At 49.7% G+C, this 23,212-nt stretch overlaps 2 protein-coding genes and 1 long non-coding RNA gene across 13 annotated transcripts in view; 1 reads left to right on the top strand and 2 right to left on the bottom strand.

The window, feature by feature from the left end:
* Window positions 1-1,163: 1,163 nt before the first annotated feature.
* LAX1 (lymphocyte transmembrane adaptor 1) lies at window positions 1,164-12,337 on the bottom strand. 6 transcript variants are annotated; one of them, XM_070608690.1, is made up of 7 exons: window positions 12,124-12,337; window positions 11,018-11,088; window positions 9,367-9,529; window positions 6,731-6,840; window positions 6,232-6,342; window positions 5,585-5,670; window positions 1,164-3,784 (listed from the first exon to the last, which is right to left on the bottom strand). In XM_070608690.1, exons 3-7 carry the CDS (start codon window positions 9,495-9,497, stop codon window positions 2,885-2,887), a joined length of 1,338 nt encoding a protein of 445 aa, XP_070464791.1. In that variant the 5' UTR covers window positions 9,498-9,529; window positions 11,018-11,088; window positions 12,124-12,337; the 3' UTR covers window positions 1,164-2,884. The 6 variants fall into 6 exon arrangements, with proteins under 6 accessions (XP_070464791.1, XP_070464789.1, XP_008532638.2 ...); XM_070608688.1 differs by having other exon boundaries at window positions 11,018-11,112; window positions 12,124-12,224; XM_008534416.2 differs by lacking the exon at window positions 12,124-12,337 and having other exon boundaries at window positions 6,731-6,802; window positions 11,018-11,318.
* On the top strand, window positions 5,594-19,965 carry LOC139081763 (uncharacterized). 2 transcript variants are annotated; one of them, XR_011537053.1, is made up of 4 exons: window positions 5,609-6,328; window positions 6,751-6,818; window positions 16,517-16,646; window positions 17,265-19,965. It is a non-coding gene; the product is annotated as an uncharacterized lncRNA (long non-coding RNA). The 2 variants fall into 2 exon arrangements; XR_011537052.1 differs by lacking the exons at window positions 16,517-16,646; window positions 17,265-19,965 and having other exon boundaries at window positions 5,594-6,328; window positions 6,751-8,891.
* The window catches only part of ATP2B4 (ATPase plasma membrane Ca2+ transporting 4), a 97,580-nt gene continuing 92,501 nt past the window's right edge, over window positions 18,134-23,212 (bottom strand). For all 5 annotated transcript variants that reach the window (XM_070608685.1, XM_070608687.1, XM_070608683.1 and 2 more), the window contains one exon: window positions 18,134-22,556. In XM_070608685.1, the coding sequence (XP_070464786.1) occupies window positions 22,531-22,556 (26 nt within the window). In that variant the 3' untranslated portion in view covers window positions 18,134-22,530. The remainder of the gene's footprint in view (window positions 22,557-23,212) is intronic.

The following is a 23,212-nucleotide window of genomic DNA, read 5'->3' as shown; positions in this document are numbered from 1 at the left end:
TTGCAGTAGGATGTGCTTTATGTACGTCCACTGTGCAGGAGAAGGAACAAAGGCACGGCATAGGAGTGGGCTGAGCCTCCCTGTCTTCCATCCCAGCTTTGTCCACACTTTACAACTATTTTGTATTTTGAAGTAATTTATAGAAGAGTTGCAAAGAGAGAACAGAGAGTTCCTGTACACTCTTCATTCAGCTTCCCCTGATGTTAACATCTTACACAACCAGGGTACATTTATCAAAACTAACAAATTAACTGATATAACATTATTCATTAAATATGGACTTTTTTTGAATTTTACCAGGTTTTCCTTTTTCTGTCCCAGGATCCAATTCAAGGTACCATGTTATATTTAGTCATCATGTCTCCACAATGTCCTCCAACCCGTGACAGTTTCTCAGGCCTTCCTTGTTTTTCATGACCTTAATACTTTTAAGAGTTCTGGTCAGGTATTCGTAGAATGTCAGAAAATTTGGGTTTGCTGAAGTTTTCTCATGATAGGACTGGGGTTGTGGATTTTGGGGAAGAATATCACAGACGTGAAGAACTCTTCCCCTTGATCATATAGCAATGTGACTTATTATTGGTCAGTTAACCTTGACCACATCGTCAAGGTGGTGTCTGCCAAGATTCTTCATTGTAAATTTACTATTTTCCCCTTTCCATATTCTATTCATTAGAAGAAAGTCACTAAATTCAGCCCACACTGAAGGAAAGAGGAAGTTCGTTCCAGGGGAAGTATCAGATAATTTGTGGACATGTGTTAAAACCATCACAGTAATGAGTAACTATTTGGGAGCAGATTCTTTGAGGCTATGGAACTATCGCCTTTCTCCTTGACACGTCACCCACCAGCGTGATAACGATCGCCAGGACCTGCCCAAAGCAATCATTCTATGGTGTCTTAATGGTGATTTTCTTTTCCTCTTATTTCTTCTACATGTATTATTTGGAATTCATCTGTAAGGAGATTTATCCCTTTCCTCCATTTTATTTACTTATTTGACCATTGGTACGGACTCACGGATATTTATTTTGTTCTTTGAGTTATAAATCTAGATTATATTTATTTATTTTTGTTGCTCAAATTCTTCTAGCTTTACCTTTGGGAGCTCTTTTAGTGGGCTCCCTTTGACATGCTCTCATCTTTTCATTTCTCCTCCCTACTTTTTCTTTCTTTTCCTTCCTTTTCTATAAGATGGTCAAATTCATCCTATATTTTTCCTGCCCCAGCTCTGGAACTAGCTATTTCTCCAAGGAGCTCTGATTCCTTTTCTTGGATAATGATATTTAGAAACCAAGATCTGAGCGCTAAGTGTGTTCATTGCAACTGGGGTATCAGGACTTCTAGAGCCTCTAGTGGACAGAGCTGGGAAGTACATGTACACTAGCCTATGGAAACACACGTATCTATATTTATTTCTGTATCTATTTGTGTGTATATATATAAATAAACACAAGTTCAAACTGTACCTCCAACTCCAATCAAGCACCAGAGTTCACTGCAGCCTTCCCTCTTGCTTATTTGTCACTTCTTTCTCTGACAGTAAGAAACTTGCTTCTCTTTATCTGACATATTTACTTCTTTGTTCAACCCTAGTATACATTTACAGTAGTTTCAGAATTGCTAACCTATACTCCTGCGTGATACAAATTTACCAACTAGAGTGCAGAGTTTGTGTTCCATTCTTTGTGTCTTTATCTTAGTTTCAAGTAAAAACATTATTTTCCAAAGTTAATTAGGCCAGCTCCTTTCCCCCCATCCCCTTCCGTGGGATTATGTCATATATTTGTAATACAGTTAGATTCATCTGTCACAATCTGCATTCCACCATGGGTTCCCCTGATAGCCTGGTTAATTTTTCAAAATTTGCATACAATTAAAGTCACTCTGTGTTATACAGTTTTTTGTGTTTTGACAAATGCACAGAGTCATGTATCCACCCCCACAGTTCCAATCAGAACAGCTCCATTATCCTAAAAATTTCTGTGTGCAGCTCCTTCGTTGTAAAGCTCTCCCTTTTCCCCAAACCTGCCAACCACTGATCTGTTTTCCATCCCTGTAGTTTCAGTTCCACAATGTCATATAAATGGAGTCATACAATAGGTAGACTTCTAGGTCTAGCTTCTTTCACTTAACAAAATGCCTTTAAGATTTGTCCATGTTGTTGCATAAACCAAACCTTCATTCCTTTTTACTGTTGAATATGGATAAACTCATCGTATGAATCCACCAGTCTATTTATCCATTCACCTGTGAAGGATATCTGGGTTATTTCTGGGGTTCGGCAATTATGAACAGAGCTTCTATAAACAGTCATGTAAGGGTTTTCGTGTGAACACAAGTTTTCCATTCACTTGGGTAAATACCCAGTAGTGGAATGGCTGTGTTGCACAATAAGTGTGTGTTTATAAGAAACTGCCCAACAGTTTTCCAAAGTGGATGTTTTGCTTTGCAATCCCCTCAGCAATGAACGAGAGTCTGCTGTTCCACGTCTTCTCCAGGATTTGGTTGTCCACACTCTTTTTAAAGTGGAAACTGTCTCTCCATCCTTATCCCCACTTCTTCTTCCTTTGGGCCTCTGCACGGATTACAAAACAATCTGCATTCTTCTCCGCAGCCTGCTGGTGTGAGTGAAGGTGATGATTTTAGACTAGCTCATGCTTCCACCGTGCACTAAAGTACTCTCCAAGTTTTAATCTCCTAACAGTCCTAGCAGGCAGCTTCAGCAAACATTCTTAGGTTGGTAAGAGAGATCAGAGCGCCCTGCTTGAGAAGAATTCCTTTCTGCCTTTCCCAACCCCTGCTTTTGTGAGCCTCTTAGCTCTCTACTTATCTCAGCCTCTTTTCAGCCTAACCAAACAAATCCACTGAAATACAAGGACGATCAAGGGTCTTCACTAGACCCTGGAGTGGCTATAGATCTAGCAGGATAGACCACTCCGCGCGGCTTTCCAGCTGGGCGGCTGGGTCTTAATTCATCGGGAAGGAGCCGTGTGTCAGGCCCCTGTTCGGAGTTCCCGCCTCCTAACTTGGCAGCCGGCACATTCTCGTAGTCTTTAGCGTCCTCATTTGACATCTCTTCTCCACATTGGATCTGACTGATCTCCCTCTGTGCAGGTGACTGACAGGCTACGTAACCCTCTAAAGCCAATAACCTCCTTGGCTGCATGACATGTTGGATGTGGGTCCCTGGACCTTCTGGCCTGCCTTCTACACGGTCTGTGGTTGAGGACGTCACTTCTTCCTCTACCTGCTTCTGGTTTCCATTGGGATCTGCTGGCGGGACATTTTCATAATCTCTGCAGCACTGAAAAGCCACCCAGGGCCGCTTCCCCTGGATGGCCCCGAGATCCAACCCTGTCATGTTGACGTAGTCATTTGAGGACTGAGAAGAAGTTTCCCCGTCGCTGAGTAGTTCACTGGTCTCGGTTCCTGGAGACCAAAAACCGGTGCAGTCACTGGCGTTCCCACAGCCCTCATCTCTTTCCTCAGTAAACTCCAGCTCCTGGGCACGTGGGGGGTCCAAGAGGTGCCCAGGAGGGCTGTGGGTAGAAGCTGGAGTCTCAGCAGTCTCTTTTGCTGTGGGGACGTTGACATAATCTCTCGAATCCTCTGAAGAAATGCTCGGGCAATCTCTGGACGCTCCGACATTGATGTAGTGTGCCGAGGGAGTGAGGTCGCCACCTATGTGGGGTCTCATGGCATTGTCATAGATACTCACCGCATACCCCAGGGCATAAGTATGGGCTCTGTGCACCCTCAAGGTATTGCCTGCTTGGGAGGGCTGTGAGCAAGAAGAGAAAGTCAGTGACAGGATGGAAGCAGAAATATGGAGAGACCCTTCTTCTTCCCTGCCCAGTGCTGCCATCTGACAGTTCCTTCACTCAGCTCTCCACCTAGGAGCAGAGCTCTAAATCTGGGGTCTCAAACTGCGAGCCTTTAGATGCTAGGTGGGTAAGAGTGAAGTGGGCTGAGTTGAAGGAAAGCAACAGTATAAATGTGATGATAAATTGCAAGTGGTTTTTGGCTACAATGTGAGGATTCAAGTATTATAAACTGGAGGGAGCCTGGGCCTCAGAGCACGTTGCAGAGGTGACTTAGCACGGCAGCCCACAGTGGAGACTGGGCTGCGACTGAGGGTGCAAACCCAGCCTCACCACCCAGAGCTGAGCTGGGGCAAGTTCCCTAATCTCTTTGGGCTGTAGTTCACTAACATAAAATGGGCATAATGTTAATATCTACATCATGAGTTTTTTGGTGAGGAGTGAATGGATTACTGCGTGTAAAGTGTTTAGATAACTCCTGGCACATAGAAAACACTAAAAAAAATGCCCAATGTTATTAGTAAAAGGGCAGCTGACACACAGAGTCAGCCAACTATGGCCAGTTAGGGATGCTGGTCTGATGTTTCCAGAATTTCTGAATTTTCAAGAAAGCTGGACATCCAGACTTTAATGTGAAATTTTTTAGATATTTAAATCTTGGTAACTGGTTCAAAATGTTCTTCAAACACTACAGGCTCCAAGCCAAAATGTGTGTGGCTTAAGTCAGTTTGGGACTGGAGCGCTTGATGCAAAATCCCCTCGGGGCCCACCCGAGTCCTGGAGCCAGCTTCGGCCACGGAGTTTCCTCTTCCCTGCCCGTTACCAGCTACTCAGACTTGCTGCCCCAGGAAGTCTTAGAGGCAGGAGCAGAGCCCAAGGATGGGACATGCGGAAGGGGGAGGAAGCAGAGGTGGTGACCTGGAGGTGGTGACCTGGAGATGGCTGCGTGGTAATTGAACCTAACCCTCTGGGCACCGAGAGGCTGGGGGCCAGGCGAACCAGCAGCAGCAGTGTGGCCGCACTCGCCCAAGGACGTCCCCAACTGAAGGAATTCATTCTCTAACACGCAAGACAGGACTTATCTATGGGAATGAGCACCCTGGTCTTCAAAGGAGTCCCTCTAATGCCCCGATGCCTCTGCCTCAGACGGCTGTGGGACTCCTCCTCGGAAGCTGCCTTCAGAGCCAGATCGTGAGAGACGTGGGTGATTGTTATTAGTCGTAACCTCTAAGGGTGTCCCCCGTGTGATCGGTCACTTTCCCCACTAGCTACAGTGCTGCATGACTTAGGAATATGTCTGCTATTTTGAGGAGAATTGAAACAATTTGACATAGGCCCCAGAAGGAATTCCAAAGCAGGGTTTTAAGGGTGTTTTGAGTCCCAGCTGGAATGTAGGAATATTTGTGTGCCCTCCGAGGTGGTTTCTCTGAAGGATACAGTGCTCATTTGCATAAGCACGTTATAGTGTCTTTGTTAAAACAATCCCTTTGCGTTTTAACGTCATGCCCTTGAATAGTGTGCCTGCTGCCTTTCTTAAAATCTCCAGCTCCTGCTCCATCTTTCCCAATGTTTCTCACTGGGCAGTGGGGAGACCCGGAGGCTGGTCCTTCCAATTTATTATTAGGGCTGCAGGGCCACTGCCAAAGGACATGCTGTTTGCAGCGAAACAAGATCCAAGACCTGGACCTCTTTCCTCTTGGTTCTCCTGCCAGAGACGTGTCATTTCTCCCAAGGGGCGTATCCTTTCCCTTGACTCTTACCACGCGCTCAGAGGGAGGGCTGTCGGAATTTCTGGAGAGGAGGCTCTCGGTGCTGAAGATACGCATACTCCTTGACTGTTGTCTCCCTGAAAGGACGGAAACAGTTCTGAAAACAGCCGGTTCTCCGAGGGCTTCAGCCCAGCAATGCCCTCACTGTGGATGGAGCGGGTTTGTGTGGTGTCTGGTGTTTGGGGCCTGGTGTTCTGTGGTGAGAAGGTCAGAGCTGCGGGGACGGTGTGTTCTGAACCCTCCTCAGCCTCCATGACGCCCAAGGAACAAACGTAGGGGCCTGGGAGGCTGGGAAGGATGCTCCTGGGGCAAACCCTCCCTGCCTGTAATGCTGGCAGCCATGTTCTCCGTCTGAATATCTTCCCCATTCCAGACACCCATCTGTCCTCTGCTGCCTCAATATCAAGAAAAACCCAAACTCCAAACCTAGACAAGCCCCTGCTCTCTCTTCAGAGATCGCTAGGCCCCCGCTGGAGCCACATCTTGCAGTGTCTCCATCCACCCCCTTCTCCTCCACGTGCTCTGAAGGGCAGACAGGTCTGGAAGTTTAGGGAACGCTGCTTCCGGGTGGTGAGATCTGCATCTGGGGGCAGAAGTTTCCTTCGTCTGGACTCCACAGATGAGAAAGAAAAACCTACCAGGCTCTTCTTGCCTGCGGGGCAAGGGGTCATAAATATTTTTGGCTCGTTGTCTGGATCGAGGCCGCGTCAGAGAGGGCATGACAGTAACTCGGAGGTAAGGAGCTCGCCCTGCAAGGCAGTGAGAGAGGCGGGGTCACGGGGACGCAGGGATGATGTGGTCCCTGGAAATATTCCCCACTCCTGTCATGATTCATAAAAAGGACATTTTCAGACTTGACCCATTCCATGTGGGTTGAAGAAGAGGGGACTCGTGGACAGAACAGGGAGAGGAGACGGGGGCACAGGGGCACCAAGACAGTGACTCAAAATGGAGCTCCAACCAGCGCAGAGCCTTTGCGCCACGGCTCAGGATCTCCAGCGAGACAATGACCAGCGTGTTAGATAGAAACAGAGGACTCCCAAGTGCAATAGTTCCTCCCTGGAGAATAAACTGGGCTTTAAATGCCAGACGGGGTTATTGATGCTTGTGTTCCCCAACTTTGGACAAAGGACTCACACTTCTTCCGTTTACTCCAGCTCCACAGGATGCAGAAAATCGCGATGACCAGGAAGACGGAGAGGAGTCCCGCTAACACAGAAAAGAGGTTGCTGCTTTGCTCTTTATCTCTATGAGGAAACAAATACGATGCCCCAGCCGTTGTGGGGTGAGGGGAGAAGATGGTCCCCTCCAGAGTTAGAGCCCCAGGATTTGCGATGCGGCCCATGAAGGAAAGCTGAAGGGGGTGGGCTGTGTGGTGGAAGAGAGGGTCATCTCTTCACGGGTGGAGGGAAATTGGACACAGGAGAAGGAACTATCCCTTTTGAATGCTTACTGGATGCCAGGGGTTTGCATATGAAATTTACTTAATCTTTACAACGATCCCGTCTCTCTTGTGGCAAAGGAACCTGAGATTGAGATTCAGAAAGGTAGAGGAACATGTCAAAGGCTTCGTGGGTAGGAAAGGGCAAAGACAGATGCGAATCTAGGTCTGTTAGGGCCCAAGGACCGTGCCAGCTCCAGCGCACCGCATTGTCCTCCAAACTTGCCGTGTCAAGTCAGTCTGCCCTGCTTCCCCCGGTCCCACTCCTAGGCTTCCTGTCTCGCTCGGAGGAGAGGATCACTCCATTTGCAGTTAGTGAGTGGCCTTGTGACAGAGCCCAGCTTGTGTGCACTTGAGTGAGCCCACAGCACCGGCCTGAGAGCCGGTCTCCAAGCAGCGCTCTGCTGGCCAGTGGAATTTAACCGGCGCACACGCACCGAGCAAGCCCCTCGCTACTTGCCGTTCCCTGGCAGGGCTGGCGTTCCTGCTCAGCCCGCCTACTGCAGCAGGGAGCAGCCAGTTGAGCTGACAGAAGGAGTCACGAGCAGAACTGCCACCCCCAAATATTAGAAACCAGGTCATCTACCAGGGAAGGTTTTCGTCCTCCTGACGTTCCAGGTTTGTTTACCCAACTTTATACTGGAAATTTCTGCCAGGCTGCCCAATAGATATCTCAAACCAAACATGTCTAAAACAGAACTCCTGCTCCCCCCATAAATCTGCTCCTCCTCTGGGGTTTCCCATCGTCAAGCAGCTTGGTCCAAAACCTTGGAGCCATCCTTGACGGCTCTCTTTCTCTCATGACCCACTTCTAGTCAACCGGCAGATTCTGTCTGCTCAGCTCTGGGCATCTCTCCCAAACCCAGCCGCCTCTCACTGCTCCACTGCCACCTCCCTGCTCCAAGCCACCGTGTGTTCCACGGGGACCTTCGCAGTAGCCTCCCTAACGGGCCTCTGTGCTTTCACTCTTGGCCACAAAGTACCATCTTCACACAGGAGCTGATTTCTAACAGGAAATCAGATCACTCCCCTCCTCCGTTTGCGACCCTCCGCGACTTCTCATCGCACTTGGGATCACATCCACAGTCCCTCCCCAGAGAGGACTTCCAGCACCTTATGTTCCGGCCTCAATTCCTAGCGCTCTCCCTCTGACTTGGACTGCCGGGACTCCTGGTGGTTCCTTCACTGTGGGGAGCACAGTCCCAGCTCAGAGCTGCTGCTCCCTCGCCCTGGAGCCCTCCTTTGCAGCTGTCTGTGCAGCTCAGGCCTCGTTTCATTCCCGCATCTGAATAGCACCACCTCAGACAGGCCTCCGGGGCCACACCCTATTACCGTCAGTCCCGTACTCTGCTCTGGTTTTTCTTCAGAGCACTTACGACTGATGGACATTATATTCCACAGTCATTTGTTTCCCTGCTTATATGTGACTCCCCCCACTTGACCGTAAGCTCCAGGAGGTCATGGACTCATCTACGCTGCTCACCTGGCGCCTGGAACAGTGCCTGGTACTTATTGGGGCCTGAGGAGAATTTGTTAAATGAATGAGTGGGTGAATTCATAAAATGGATGAATATAGAAATAGTTTTTTGGGGGGTGGGGGCCCCAAGATTCTGGCAACTTTATGAAGTCATTCTCCATCAACGCTCCTGTCTACCTGCAAATGACATGTGTTTGTCATGGTAGTAACATTTCTTTCCCCAAACTACAGTGATTTTAAATTTATTACGGTTGAGTTGTACTGTAATGCCAGCACTGAAATTGATACTACCGTGTTCCTAGTTTCAATTGCTGATGGACTTTTTATTTTTGTTAGCATGATAGTGAAAGTTTTAGCAGTAAAATGTACATCCATGATTAGTTCCGTGAGATTTTATGTCCTAAAGACACATCTTTATCATATCTAGGATTACATTTTTCATTCACGGCAAGTTTTTAGGACCTAAAAACACATCCTGGAGAGAAGGGGGCTCTGGTTCCCATCTCGGTGGGCCCTTGTGTGGAGGAGTGATTGCTGGGACCCGGGACGGGAGACCGAGGACAGCAATCAGGGCCTCGGGGAGGTGAGAAATCCACCAGGCCGGGCAGCCAGCTCTGGGAAGTCCTGTGTTGCCTGGGCTCCTCCTCCCCGCGCAGCCCCCTCTTCTCCTCAGCACTTCTTCCTTTCCTCCCAGCAGTCCCGAGCAAACGTCTCTGAGCCTAGAGTTTGGTGGTCTCAGTGGACCCGAGCCCGGGTGTGAGGGGTGGCAGCACTGCTAGGGTGGAAGCCCCCAGGGTAGACCAGGGCCCCGTCTGAATCAGAGGAGGGTGGAGCTCACCGCCCTGAGCCACTCACCTGTCCTGGCTGCTGGAAGTTCCCTGCAGAGGGGTGGACTCTGAGGTGCGGACAGCCGTTGTCACAGGAACCTCTCCGGCTTCAGCTGCTCCTCCTAAGCCTTCTTTTAATCGTAATCGGTTGGCCAGCATGTCTGCCACTTTTCCTGGCTCTTGCTAAGTCGCTGATTCCCAGGAGAAAAGGCAAAATCGGTTTGTGTTTCACATACAATCCCGTGCGGTATAACCACTTTTTTGAGTAGATAAGAATGATGGAAATCCTCCTGGCCTTCATGTCTTCCAAACCCTCCTTAACGTACAGCTTTTTACTCTCAAAATTTCTTTTTACATCTTTATTCACCAAAGTCCCACACACAAAAAATCTATTGGTTTTTATTTCTTCTTTTCTAAAGCTTCCAATCTGTCTCTCTAGAACTTTCTTTCCCCAGCAAACTCCCTACCTCGCGTCTACCCGTGAAATGTCAGACTGAGTCAACCCCAAATACAAAGAGAACAGGTTGGCTCTGCCTGGATGTGGCTGCAATGCCCACGCGGGAGGCGAGCTCACAGGGTGCGGGGCTCCCAGGAGAGGCAGCTGGGGGAGAAGCGGGAGGGGCGCCAGGGGCGCTGCCAAGAGGTCCCAGAGGCTCCATGAGAAGCTTACCTTCCTCCAGGCCCCAAAGCAGAGAGAAAAGAGCAAACACTGCGCCAGAATGGAAACAGAGAGTGGGTCACAGGAAGCGGCACCACCGCGTGCTGGTGACGCCCGGGGCACAGGAAGCGCTGCTGGCTGTCACCAAGAGAAGAAACGCGTCTGCGCCGGCCCCTGGGTGGCAGGTGTGAGCAAAGGTGGGCCGAGCTGGGGGGTATCGTGCTTGCTCACCCCGGGTTTCTGAGACGTCCAGTGTTTTACGAGCCTCCAGGTTTATAGTTTTTTAGCAGGTCTGGCAGCCCAGGAGGGCGCTTTTCAGAGACACGCAGGTCTCTGGCGCCTGTGGCTGCTCTGTGGGCGGAAGGTGCGGAGGGGGACAGGCTGTTTTCATGAACACACGCTGGGTGATTTCGACAGAGCTGGTCTGTGCTTCCCCTTCGGGAGCCTCTGCTCTGGGTTTGACCCTCAGAGTGGAGCGAGGCCGGGCAGGCAGGGCCCTGGAGGCCGTCTGTCCCTGAAGGCCCGCCTGCAGTGGCCCCGCCTGCGACCGTCTCCCTCGCAGCCAGCAAGGCTTGTGGAGAAGCCCCATCCCCGTCCTGCTCCTTGTACACCCCCTCGTGTACCCCAAGTGTGCCAAACTTCAAAGATTGTTCAAAATTTGATTCTAACTCCCTTCCCCTCTCCAACCTCCTGAAACTCTCTTCGCGTCCTGGGAGAGTCCGAAGAGAAGGGGCCCCTGAGACTGTCTGGGAATGTGGGGAAGAGCTTTGACTGTGCTTTCCACAAGGAAATGCATCCCCAGAGGGGTGGCAGGGAACACAGCTGCCGCATCCTCCCCACGCCTCTCTCCCCTCTCTTCTCAGTGGACACCAAGGCCCCGGCCCCCCTGAGCAGTGAGGCCCGGACCTGTGCGGGTCTAGGCTCTCACAGGGCCCCCAGGCAGGGGCTGCAGCTTGGCCCCGGCCACCCCCGGGGCCCTGCCGTTCCAGGTCCTTGCTGCCCTCCCTCCAAGTAGCCTTACCTGGCAGGAAGCAGAGATGGCTCAGAGGCAGCTGGCTCTAGAGCTGGAAACTGGGTGTCTGCCCACTTCTCCTATGGACCAGTTCTGAGTAAGAACTAGAATTCCTCACAGGAAAGGAGACCCGTCACTCCGTCACACTGGTTGGTGGCCAGGACTGGTGGAAGTGAGAGGCCCTCAGGCCTGTCCTGAGCCACTGGCTCTAACAGGGATGCTGGGCGAGCTGGGAACTTGGAAGGTGGCACACCGGACGGGCGAACCTCAGGGCTCTAACTGCTACTTAACAAAAACCTTTTCAAAGGACTTCCTCCTGCGTGATCATCTCCAGTCCCTGCTTCTCTTATCTACCAGCCGGCCTGAGTCACAGTGACCTCCCGTCCGGTCTTCTGATCCCCTCCCGCCCCTGCACTTGAGGGAAACAGCCCCCTGGAAGCAGGCTCCCAGGCCCAGGCTGCGCCCCTCACCCTGCTCTCCTTTCCCTCCCCTGGTGCAAAACCCAACCAAACCCTCAAATTAAAACACAAAATAGGCATCTGAAACAACTCCTCGTCATGGTGGGAGAAGACCCCCTCCTTCCCATGAGGCAGGGTCATGTTGCAAGCGGTTGCTCTCGCGCCCCTTTCACCTGTCTGACTGGTTCAGGGGTTGAGTGTGACATCCAATTCTAACGTGCTGACACTGGCGTTAAATAGACAGACCCTGTGCGCCCAAGTGGGCGCCTTGAGGGCAGGGGCCACACGCGAACTCAGCCATGTTGCTACCAGCAGAAATCTTTCTGAATCCTCTTTGGAAGACAGGGGCCCCGGGAAAACAGCAGCACAACTTCAGATCCCAAATTACTACTTGGGTGACCTTGGGCAGGCCTCCAGTCTTTCTGGGTGTTTCCTCAGATGTAAAATGACAATAGTAACAGTGCTTAGGTAAAGCCGCTGTGGGAAGCAATTGCGCTAGCAATGGAGAATGCCTGCTGAGGACCTGGCGCATGCAAGCGCCCGTTCAGTGGGGGCTGCTGTTATGTTCCTCTCACTATGGGTTGGGTTCACTTCTCTATACTTCGTGGACTGCCTCTGTGGCCCCTCTCTTCCTCTCCCGTTGCCCGGCCCGCCTACCTTCCATGTGTTACTTTAGTCTTTAAGCACGTATCTGCGGGACGTCGTCTCCCACCGCAACGCATAAGGCCCTGGCTTTGCAGCAAAGCGGACACGGTCCCTGCCTCGGTGCAGTGGTCACCTTGGCTGGCTGCCACCTTGTAGGCACTCTGCGTTCCAGGCGGACCCAGCTCATTGTCACTTTTGTACTCTGGGGCTTTGCACGATGAGTTCTGCCATTTTAACAGAAGTTTCTTTTTCTTTTGTAAAATTCCAATCAAATCACATTTTAAGAGTTTGTACTGGTTATCTCTGGATTGTGAGGCTTGGGGTATTTTGTTACGTTCTTCTTTGGGCTCTTAATGCTTGAATTATTACAAAGATTAAGTGTCATTTTTATAAAAGACAAAACTGTTAGTAAAAAAATGTGGCCCAAGGGTCACCACCTCTGTGACGCCTTCCCCTCCTGAGGGCTGGGCTCTTGGCCTTCTGTGAACCCATAGCTCCCTCCGCTGTTGGGATTCATCGCTTAAACGTCTGTCTGCCCAGGCAGACGGCGACCCTTCAGGGCGGGACGGTGTTGTGCTTGTTGTTCTGCGGCATGGGGCACAGTGCCTGACTGTGAGGGTTCCTTAGGCTCTCTGACGTTCTCTTAGGTGCTTGTTGCTGCTCAGAATTCATGACCAAAGTGTGTAATGGGGTGAGAGACGGAGAAATAGGTCAGTGCTGAGCCTTTTGTCCTGCTGTGTGCTCATCAGCCAAGGGACTGGGCAGGCCCCACGCTGACAGCCCTGCCTCTCTCGCGAAGGGCACCCTGAGTCCCAGGCGGGTCTCCTCGCTCTAGGATGGGCTGAACAGTGGCTTTTGTATTTCTAGGCCCCAAAACTGCCCAAATTGCCTTGTGTGAAAGACACCTCCAGCCAGGCTTTGTTTTTGAAGGGTTAGGGGCTGAGACAGCCACAGCAGGATGGCAGCTGGAGCCCCGACGGCAGTGAGCCGAACCCCTCCTTCGTCTGTGTCCTGGAGGCCTTCTCCAGCCCAGACAGGTCTGAAACAGGGCACAAAGGCTGAAGATGCCCTCCTTTTAAGTCACAGTTGTGAGAGAGCAGGGTTAGGACAGAAAGACTTAGGAAGTACAGAGCTGTTTCTCTCACTTCTCTGCTCCCTGCCCCTGCTCCGCCCCAGGCCCCTGGGGAGAGGGAGAATTTGGCAGCAGCAAGGAGTGTGCCCAGATGCAGGGGCGGTTTCTGTGCCCTGTTGCGCCAGGCCCTAGCGGAGGAGGGCTGGCACTGCCGACAGGAAGAGAGCCCTTCCTTACGTCTGGTGACCTCTGCCTGCGTGGTCCCTCTGAAGTTCCACGTTCGGCAGCCTCCCCTCGAGGCCTAGCAACCATGGAGCCGGCATAGAGACAGCTGGGAAGCGCGTCTGGATGAGCAAATGTCTGCTGACGGCCCCTGGACGTCCCCCAGCAGCCCACGCGAGAGCTGATCTGTCCCCTGGCTCCAGGAGGGAGGCAGCTCCTCAGCTGCGGGAGCAGGGTGGGCCGTCAAGTTAGGCATCAGGTGAGGGCACAGAGCACCCGAGAAGCGGCGCCTGGGGCAGAGGGCCTTGCTGGGGCCCAGATAGCTGGAGTGACAACAGGAGTGGGAGGCTGGTGCAGGGAAAGCACAGGTCAAGATGGTTTTCTTTGTTCCCTTCTTGTGTGAGTGAGTAGAATACCATTTCAATCATTTCATTAACCAGAGCGTCCTGAACAAGCTAGGGTGGCAAGCAGCATAGCTTAATTTAATTTACATTTTTTTTGAACAAGCATTTTCGTTTCTCCTTTGTGTGTCATAGGACAACAGCACAAGGGCGGGTGTGGGTCTGCCTGTGGCCCTCAGCATTAGGCAGGGCCCACGTGTGGCACGTGCGCAGCCAGAGCTGCACTGCTCCTCCGTCTGCCCTGGGTTGCAGTCACACGATAGCCAGCATGATGCTCTTAAACTGCAAGATAGGTCATAGTAGTCCTTGGTCACAACCCTCCAGTGGACTCCCACTTCCTGCAACGCAACCTCATTATAGGTTACAGGTTCTGCCCCTACTTCCAACCCTCCATCTCTGAACTCATCTCCTTCACTTGCCCACTGAGTCACCCAATTCCAACTCCTGGCTTCCCTGCATGTCCGCAACCCAGATCTCCTGCCTCAGGGCCTTTGCGCTTGCCAGTGCCCTTTTCCTGGAATCCCTTTCCTCCACATTTACATAGCTCACGTCTCTCTGTCAGAGGCTTTCCCTGACCTCGGCAGAAGCGCAATCCTCCTGCTCTGTGCTCCCTGTTCCCCTCACACTTTCCCTGTCTCCCTGGTCCTTCTCACCATTCAACACGCTCTATATTGCCTTGTTTACTCTCTCTCCTCCACGAGACGGTTTGAAGAGGGCAGGGCCTTGGTTCTGTTTCTTGCTGTAGCCCCAGTGCATACAACAGCACCTGGCACAGTGTATACTTGTTGAATAAACGAGTGGACCAGTGTCCAAGGGGAGGGGATGAGACCATAAAAAATGACTGAGACCTCTCACAGATTCAGGTGAGTGCTAGCTAGTTAGGTGCTAGATTTGATTTGATTTAGAAAAGAAATAGATTTCTTGGATGTTAAGGACTGTGGAACATTTATCTCTGTTGCAGGTCTAAGTGGCTGAGTCCCAGGCGAAACCTGCCTGGGCATGCCCCGGTTTGCAGTGCTGTTCAGTGCATCCTTGACGATGTGACATCCCGGGGGAGACAGCGCAAGGAAAGAGAACAGCCAGTGAGCCATTCTCCAACGGTTATCAATAGCAATTTTAGACACCAGAGTAAGAATGGGAAGAGTGTCAGTGTTGGAAAGACTTGGTTCACACAGCAAACCAGCGGCAGGGTCAGGATGCTAAGGCGGGCTTTGTACTCTCCATGCAGGCTCTTCCACCAGAGCTCAAGCGAGCCCTCTCGCCGTCCTCTCTAATTTTATGCCACTCCACTGGGTTAGATCTCTGGATTTCCAAACTACTGCTCTTTCTACAATAGAAGCAGTGAGATAACAACCTTGGCATGCTGGAGGACATCCCTTTTGCGTACACTGGTAACTATCATGGGAGACAACTGAGACACGGTCCAAATCAGGCTTGCTTATGTATTTAATCACACAACTTGTTACATCACCACCCAACTTTGGGTCATTTCGGCACTGATTATCTGGCTTGTTAATCAGCATCACAGCATTTCAGAGCCAACGGGGACCCTAGAGGTGGCTAGGTTGTGGTGCTTTTAAGTCATTCTTTAAAGCTGCTGCTGACCTGGAAGCCAAATACATGAACAAAATATGCTACTTTGTTGAATAGCTGTGGACTCTGAAGCATCTCTAAGGAACCCCTTTCAGACCTTCCAAGTGTAATGTGGAATCTTTGATGGAGTCCAGCTGTCTCCTTGTAGAGATGGAAAATCAAGCCAGTCAAGCAGCAGAGTGGGGTCTGGGACGGTGTTTCCCGCCACACATCCTAGGCTGCCACACATCAGGATCTCACTCCACCTCTCTAATTTGTCTGTTTTAGCTCCTCTACCGAAGCTGGGCAGGAAACTATCAGAAGCAGTTTCAGTTCAAAGGTTTGGTAGGGCGAATGTGGGAATCCTCGACTCAGAGCAGCTTTCGGATCACCACGGGTACACTTGTTCTCCCTCTGATATGGCTGAAAGGAATTGCTTCTTCCCAGTCCTCCCTCCCTCTTTCAAATAAGTTTTCATGTATTTTTACTTTAAATAAGGCCAAGACGCTAAGATCTGAAGTTATAAAACACAAATCACAGCCTTTCATTGTAGTATTCTTGGGTCTAGCACAGCAGGAAAACTTAGCCTTAGCAATCGTGCTGTCTGGAGGATGATCCACGTGGCCTCTGCTACAGGGTCCACGAGAGAACTCAAGCGGCGCCCGAGCCTGAACCCAGGGACCGGGTCCATTCGAGAGCAGAGGCAGACGCACCCGACTCTGAAGTGATGGCATCCTTGCTCAGACGTCACGAGCAGAAGTCAAACTTATGACTGGAATTTGCTTTCCAAACATGTAGATCATTACGTTCTCTTTGTCAGTAAGCGTGAAGTGACCTCCTGGTTTTGACAGCAGCCTCTCAGGAGACGGCAGTGGAGGCCATTCCAAAGAGACTGCTTCCTTCTAGGTGTGTGTCTTCTGAGGACAGGGAGTGTCCTCTGAGACAAGTTTCAGAGTAAAGACAACATTAACATCAAGCGCAGAACCTGGAAGTGTCTACTTTCGAGGCTAGAAGTATTCTGGTCACTGAATCTAGCAGGTGTCACCTCTCGCGGCTTAGGTTCACGCTGGGGACAACTGGGCGTTAATGACACCACACAGAAAGACAGTAATGTGTTTACATGTTTTATTTACAACAGGGTCTCAGAGGTATTTGCTCCTAAAGGACATGCCAATTTCATCCTCCTTCCTGCTTGCGGTGACATGAAGGCCACGCCCTAACGGGCCCAGCTCACTGGCACCCAGTGAGTCGTCTTTGGATTTGTCAGAGTAAGTCCAAGAGTTGCCTGGTTGTGTGTGTCCTTGGGATGGAACCAGATGGTCTTGGTGGAGAGTTTCAAACTAACCCAGTGAGCACAGGGAGAGGATGTGGCGGTTGAGAAAGGGGAGACGCACAAACCACTATTAAAGATGGAGGGCAAAGATACTGTTCTTTTCTAGAACTGGGGGTAAGGAAAAGATGGAAGAAAAAAAGCATGCTTTTTTCCATATGGTAACTCAGGCCCAAGGGCCCGAGCTGGCTTTATACCCATTGAACCGATGCCTTGTGATACGCTGGTCTCTGCCAGAAAGCCACCTGGAAGTTATTCTTCTCCACACCTTACTGCACGCTGGGTCAGGAGACATGGATGCCTAAGATCCTGTTTGGCATTAGCAGAGAGGCACACATCTGGGGCCCAACCAAAGACAAGGAGGTGAGGGTAAGGGGGGGAAAAGAGGGTGTGTGCACGTGCGTGCGTGGCATCCCTTTTCAGCATGGGTATTTTGGAGGGAAACTACAATGGAAAAAAAAATAGTTCTGTTTTGTGAATGACTCCTTTTATCAAATAAGCCGCAGCCCCTGTTTCTTGTTCATGTGCTTGTTTGTTACTTACTATTTTTCCCCAGCCCATTTTAAAGAAACTAAGGGGCAGAGCAGCCTGGGAGGCCTCCCCTGGCTGGGCCTCCTGCAGCGCCGCCTGTTAAAACAGCGGAGAGTTCGGGTTGTTCCTCAACATCACTCTTTCCCTAAAGGACCTTGGGGAGCCGACGAAGTCCTTTCCTTCTTTAGATGTTGTGAAAAAGACCAGGGACTTGGTTGTGCCCCTGAATGAAAGCTGCAGGAAGGAGTTCTGAGTTCTGAGATATGGAAGCTCAGAACCTAAACGACCTGCCAGGAAGCTGCTTTGATCTGAAACTGGGGCCCAAGATCAGTCGTGCCAGAGACTCAATGATGGAACAATTAAAACAGACACAACACTTTGGAAAGATGGGGACTGGAGAAGCCCAGAGGGAAGGCAGGGAAAAGCTGCTAACATAAGTGGAATGAATTTTCCCAAAAGGCATTTTATTAAGTAAAAAAAAGCAAAGAAAAAAGGAACATCGAGCCTCTTATCCTTCTAAACGGATCCTTTCTCAAGAGCTCCAGCTTGACAGCTCCCTGATCATAAATTCTGACCAGAGGGGGCAGAGAAAGCTCGTACTCCAGGAAATGAATCTGACAACCGGGGCCGCCAGTCACTGGGGGAAGTGCTGGCAGAGAAGCATGTCAGGGTCCAGCGACAAGCTGAGTTCTGGGCTTGCAGAGATGGGGCTCTCGACGTGGCTGTGGCAGATCCCTTCTCAACTTCAACAGACACAGAGTGACATGACTCAAAAGCGGAGAACACTGAGGACAGCGCAGTTACCAGTGGGCATGGGTTTTTATTCTCAGTGCACGGCAGTACCGGTTTCTGCTCATCAACAAAAAGCTTTATTGGTTCCAAAAAACTTATCCCTTTTTTCCTTCTTTTAAAATTCTTCTTTTATTCTTCCTGTCTCAGTGGAACAACATATTTGAATTTCAGATTTGCCAGTTTATAGCATTTTTTCCCTAAGAATCATATAAACACATGCAAAACACTGCACAGAGGGTTTAAATACTATCAGAATGCAAATACAGATTGGCCGCGCTGTTAAGCTGAACTGCACATTATGGCAACACACAGCGGGATGCACACGGCTTCGAGACCACCATTTGTTTTTGTCATGCAGATCACAAGTCAATCTTCTGTTTTGTTTTTCTTTTTTATATAAAAATACCAGTGCTTGTTATACCAGTTACTGAAAAAAGAGAAGAAATTCAAAATTCCTATCTGCGTGCTGCTTTGAAAAGAACAACATAGACAGATCTCTTGGTACATATATATGGCATATTCACATATGGCATATATACATATGGGAGAAAACAGGAACCAAAGGCCAGTTCAGTCCTGGGAAGCTCACCTCCCTCCTCTCTCCTCCTCAAGAGGAAAGAAGACAGCAGGCCAAACAGCAAGGTTGGGAAGGTCGAGGACTGGCATGGAGCTCAATGGAGGGGTATCTGTCTCTTCTGAGGAAGAGGCTGGAACGGCTTAGGAAGGGCAGGCAAGGGTCCGGCCCACCCCCCACTGCAGTGGGGTGGCCGACATGGACAGTGCGGACATGTGCACTCTGTGAGGGCAGCTTGGGCTGCTTCCATCATTAGGCAAGGGGAGCAGGGAAGAGAGGACGCGCCACGTTTAGGGGTGTCGGGGCACCTGCGAGCTTGCTGCGCCCTCTGGGTGAGGTAATCCTCTGATTTCGTTGTGCAACCTCTCCCCTCGGAAGCTCGAGGAGGAGAAGAAACCCAAACCCTAAGGAAGCCACAGTGCCAGAAGGGTTTCTAGGTGGTGGATGGAGGAGTCATTTCAGAGGGTAGAGGACACCACAGGAAGGTCCTAGCCAAGACTGTCCCCAGGGCTAGACCCAGCCTTGGTTTTCCCACTTACAGCTCTACCCCCCATCTAATAGATTGTCCGACACCTTCCTAGGGCAGGCTAAGAAGGCCCCAATCAGATCCTTGCACAAAAACTCACTAATGCAAAACTGCGGGGACAACAGGAGGTGAAAGAAGCATAAAAACTGCAAACCCCAAATCAGAATATCCTTGCAGCACGAGAGATACTCATGCCTGGGGTACCACTCTGCCGGCTGCTCTACAAGCAACCCCAGTCCACCCAGGCCCTGATCCTAATCACTAGTCACTGAAGAGCCTGGCGCCCCCTCTAGAGGGGCGCATGCTCACGGCCTGCCACTGCCCCTTCTTGCTGGATGCTGTCCTTCCCATCTGCAGTCTGTTGACTGTTTTTCTAGGTTTATCCAGAGAGGAATCTAAGATGTTTTCCCCTTCTCCCCATCAGACCCTTTTCAAATCCAAAGCACCATTTTGGGGGAAAACTTTATTAACTTATGCCATATTTACTCACTGCCAGTTGGATCACTGAAACTGAATAGAAAAAAAAAACTTATATAAAAAACATATGCACATAAACACTTAAACGTACTCAACTCCGTATCAACAAAATTTATATTAAAAAAGTCTAGAACCCAACAAATTTTTTCCCCTAAGTAAAAAGATGGCTGTTTGGAGAAAGAAGTACGGTGCATTGGTTTCGAGACCAACTACAAATATATGAAGTCACCTGTCATGTCTAACAGCTGGGTCTCTGCTCCCTTCCACAGGGTTCCATGACAGTACTTTATTCTAAATCCTTTAAACAAAATACATATGGCTGACTCAAAAAATATCAGTTTCTGATCTAAAGAAAACTATATTTTTTTGCATAATATTTCTATATTTTCTCTCCTACTATGGAAACTAGAATACACAAAATACCCGTTGAGTTTTAAACAAGTAGACGCAAGCCCTCGAGAGTGACCGGTCAGGCACCGAGAGTCTTCTGGGAGCAGGAGTGTGAAAGAGCCTCCAAAGTTTGTTGTTGGCTTATTTTTCAAGCTGATCTGAGGTAATAAAAGACTCGAGAGAACTAAATCTTCCAACGTACTTAATAAATATGCACGGGAACACCTGACACCTTGGGTGAGCTGTTTTTTTCCTCCCCACAATAAATAAATTCCCTGTATTTCAGACAGAGAAAAGACTGCTGAAGCATGTAACCTTTATAAAAACAAACTCAACTTTGGTGGGTGATGTGGTAATGCAGTGTGTGGGGTGCTGTTTCTTACTCTCCTTCCCTTGGATAGTTCCGGTGAAGGGGTGAGGGAGAAAGATCCAGAAGGAAGGGCTGCAGAGGACAGGCTTGGGTCTCCCACTCTCACAAACGGAAATGTGGCAGTTCATACGAGCCGCAAGCCCCTTCTCCCAACTCCCCTCATTCTAGAAAGACAGAGACAGGCTTCACTTACCTCGTGGGAGAGAACGGGCAGACGTGAGCTAACCCTGCACAGAAGAGCTGAAGCCAACATCAGCAGGGGTAAAAGTGGAGCTCCCACAAACACGCTCCACCTAGTCCCATCACGGGACACTTAAAGAAGCTCCCAGCAAAGTCCCCGGCTCCTGAGAGGCAGGTGGGCGGGGGCTGCTGCGGGCAGCGTCCGGGGCAGGAGGGCAGAGGCTTCACCGCGCAGCCGAGTGTGCTCTGGGAGGGCTTCGGGGCGCGCGAGGCGGGGAAGAGGAACGAGGAGGGCATTTCAGGGTGGGCCTTTTGCTCCGTTACATCAGCAAAATGTCACTGGAGCCTCCCATTCTGGATATATATTTTCAAAATCAGACTATCTGAGCAAGGTTAGAGCCTTTGCAGAGACTGCACAAGTTAGGGGACAGGGCAAAGAATGAGAAAACTGAAGGGAATGTCTAAGCTGGTACTCACACTGAAGCTCACGGTTTCTGGTTTCTCAGATACTGCTGGGATGGCCCTTTGGCCTCTCCCAAGGCTTTTCAATACTCACCCCCGCCCCCAACTATCAGCTCCTGCCTTGGAAGAGCACTGGTGGATGGCTTTCGAGCAGTTGTGGTCATCCCAAGGAGGACCCACAAGAACTGACTTTGATGGTCTGTCTTGTCCTAGACCTGCCAGCTTCTGGTCCTCAATATCAAGTCCAGTTAGGAGGCAGGGTCGTCCTCTATTCATTCTTTTGCCACCACTTTAGGAATAGGAGAAAGCTCAGGCTCATGGTAAAAACTACATACCACACATATGCAAGCTTCATGGTCAAGGCTGAGCTCCCCGGCACTTACAAACCACACACAAGACAGGATGGTGGTTTGGAAGTGGAAGGTAACCTGGCAACAACAGGAACACATTCTTACCAGCTCTCCATTGCTTCAAAAGCACCCTTTTAGCAAAGAAACTTATCTCCTTTAGAACTAAAACAAGGGTTCCACTGGGGCCAGAAGGGGGAATGACGGCCAAAGTTGACAATTCATTCACGTTCTACCTTCCTAATCATCACAAGTTAAAAAAAAAAAAAAGAAAGAGAGAGAGAGAGTGAAGGTAAGGAAGGCAATGGTCAGAAAAGACCCAAAGAACCGTAGGGAGGTCTGACTGAAAGCGCAGAAGAGCTCGAAGGCTTTAGGTAGAAGTTTTCAAAGTGGAAAAATCATTTTAAAAACAATCACTTTGCAGGCTGATTCTATACGTTCCATTCCTACCTCAATACATTACATTTGAGGATATTTGTCTTTCTGAACCCTCAAGTGAGCTTACAAATGGCACAGACTCATAGGGTAAAATCCAGAAGTCAGAAGACGGTGACACATATACGAATACTGGGGGGAAATTTGGGTTGAGATGGATGCCAAGAGGATTGTCATTATTTCTTTAAAAATGACAACTGATACACCCAAGAAGTAGATTCCACCATTCATTACCTGCCTGGGGTTTGACTGGGTCCTGCTACAAACCTCAACTCAAGTTTAAGTTGAAATCCCGGTAGGTGTGTGCTCTTGCCTCTTCACGGTCAGGTGGGGGTTCACACACACTTGGGAGCAGCTGACATGACAGTGAAAGTCCCATCCTCACCTTACGGACAGGACAGATGAAAAAGGAAACAGGGAAAGCAGAAACGGGAGTCAGAGAATGCAGTTCAAACTGACGTCTCCAGGCTGTGCAGGCGACTGTCCGAGAGGGAGGCACCCATCTGGACTTGGCTGCAGTCCACCGCATTGTTGTTTTTGTTGGCATATGGAGTGACCTCTCCGTCCAGCAGGAGCACCCTAGTCCCAGACTTAGGAAACTTTTCAAGATTTTCCTCCTCTTGCTCATCCAGGAGTGGTGTTCGTGGCCCCTCCTCACATAGGGTGAATTCAGGGTGGGTCATGAAGCTGTGGATGGAGTTTTGGTTCTTGGGTTTCTGAATGCTTTCGTGGAGGGAACTATGGAACGCTTTGACCACTTTGATCTACACCAGGGGAAGGAAAAGGAGGATGAGAAAACATGGAGGTGAGAATCGGCCAGGAGAACAAGGAACTGGCGGTTTGAGGAGAAAAACAAAACCTAAATGATAAAACAGTACTGCTCAACAACCAAAACCAAACATAAAAGAGGTCATGGAACACTAGAAACACCACATGGCTCAAATTTCAAGCATTGGGGTGGGGTGGGGTGAGTAATGGCAAACAACTAGGATATTTCAAGAGCTGAACAAAACAAAGTAGAAATCCCAAAGCAAAGTTAGCATTCCCAAACAATCCACTCTTCAAATCAAACAGAAAACAAAAAGATTCATTAGTTCTTTTGCACGGAGGGCTACAATGTTGGAACTGGATGCAGATTAATAGCCAAACTTAAACGATGATTCAGACATGTGGATTTCTGTATCAAGGCCAAACATTTTGTGAATGTGGAATGGAAAAATTACACACTGAAGTTTAGTTATCTGTTTAAAATCCTCAAAGAGCTAAACACATAGCAATCTGTACATAACACACTTCGGGTAACAAGTGACCACGAATGCCATGCAGCAAGGCAGACAGACCAATCTTCATTTGCGTCAGCAGCATGCAAGGAAGGACAACTCTCACACTTTCCAATTTAAGAATTGCTCTTCAGCCAGGA

The sequence above is a fragment of the Equus przewalskii genome, unplaced genomic scaffold, assembly GCF_037783145.1.
Source record: "Equus przewalskii isolate Varuska unplaced genomic scaffold, EquPr2 ChrUn-1, whole genome shotgun sequence".
Classification (NCBI taxonomy): domain Eukaryota; kingdom Metazoa; phylum Chordata; class Mammalia; order Perissodactyla; family Equidae; genus Equus; species Equus przewalskii.
This window is presented reverse-complemented; position numbering and strand designations above follow the sequence as displayed.

Coding starts and splice junctions, on each gene's coding strand:
- LAX1 (XM_070608690.1), bottom strand. CDS start 9,497: ATGCTGGCCAACCGATTACGATTAAAAGAAGGCTTAGGAGGAGCAGCT. Junction 6,841..9,366: donor ACTTCCAGCAGCCAGGACAG/GTGAGTGGCTCA, acceptor GTTTCCTCATAG/AGATAAAGAGCAAAGCAGCA. Junction 5,671..6,231: donor CCGCAGGCAAGAAGAGCCTG/GTAGGTTTTTCT, acceptor CCGTCCTTTCAG/GGAGACAACAGTCAAGGAGT.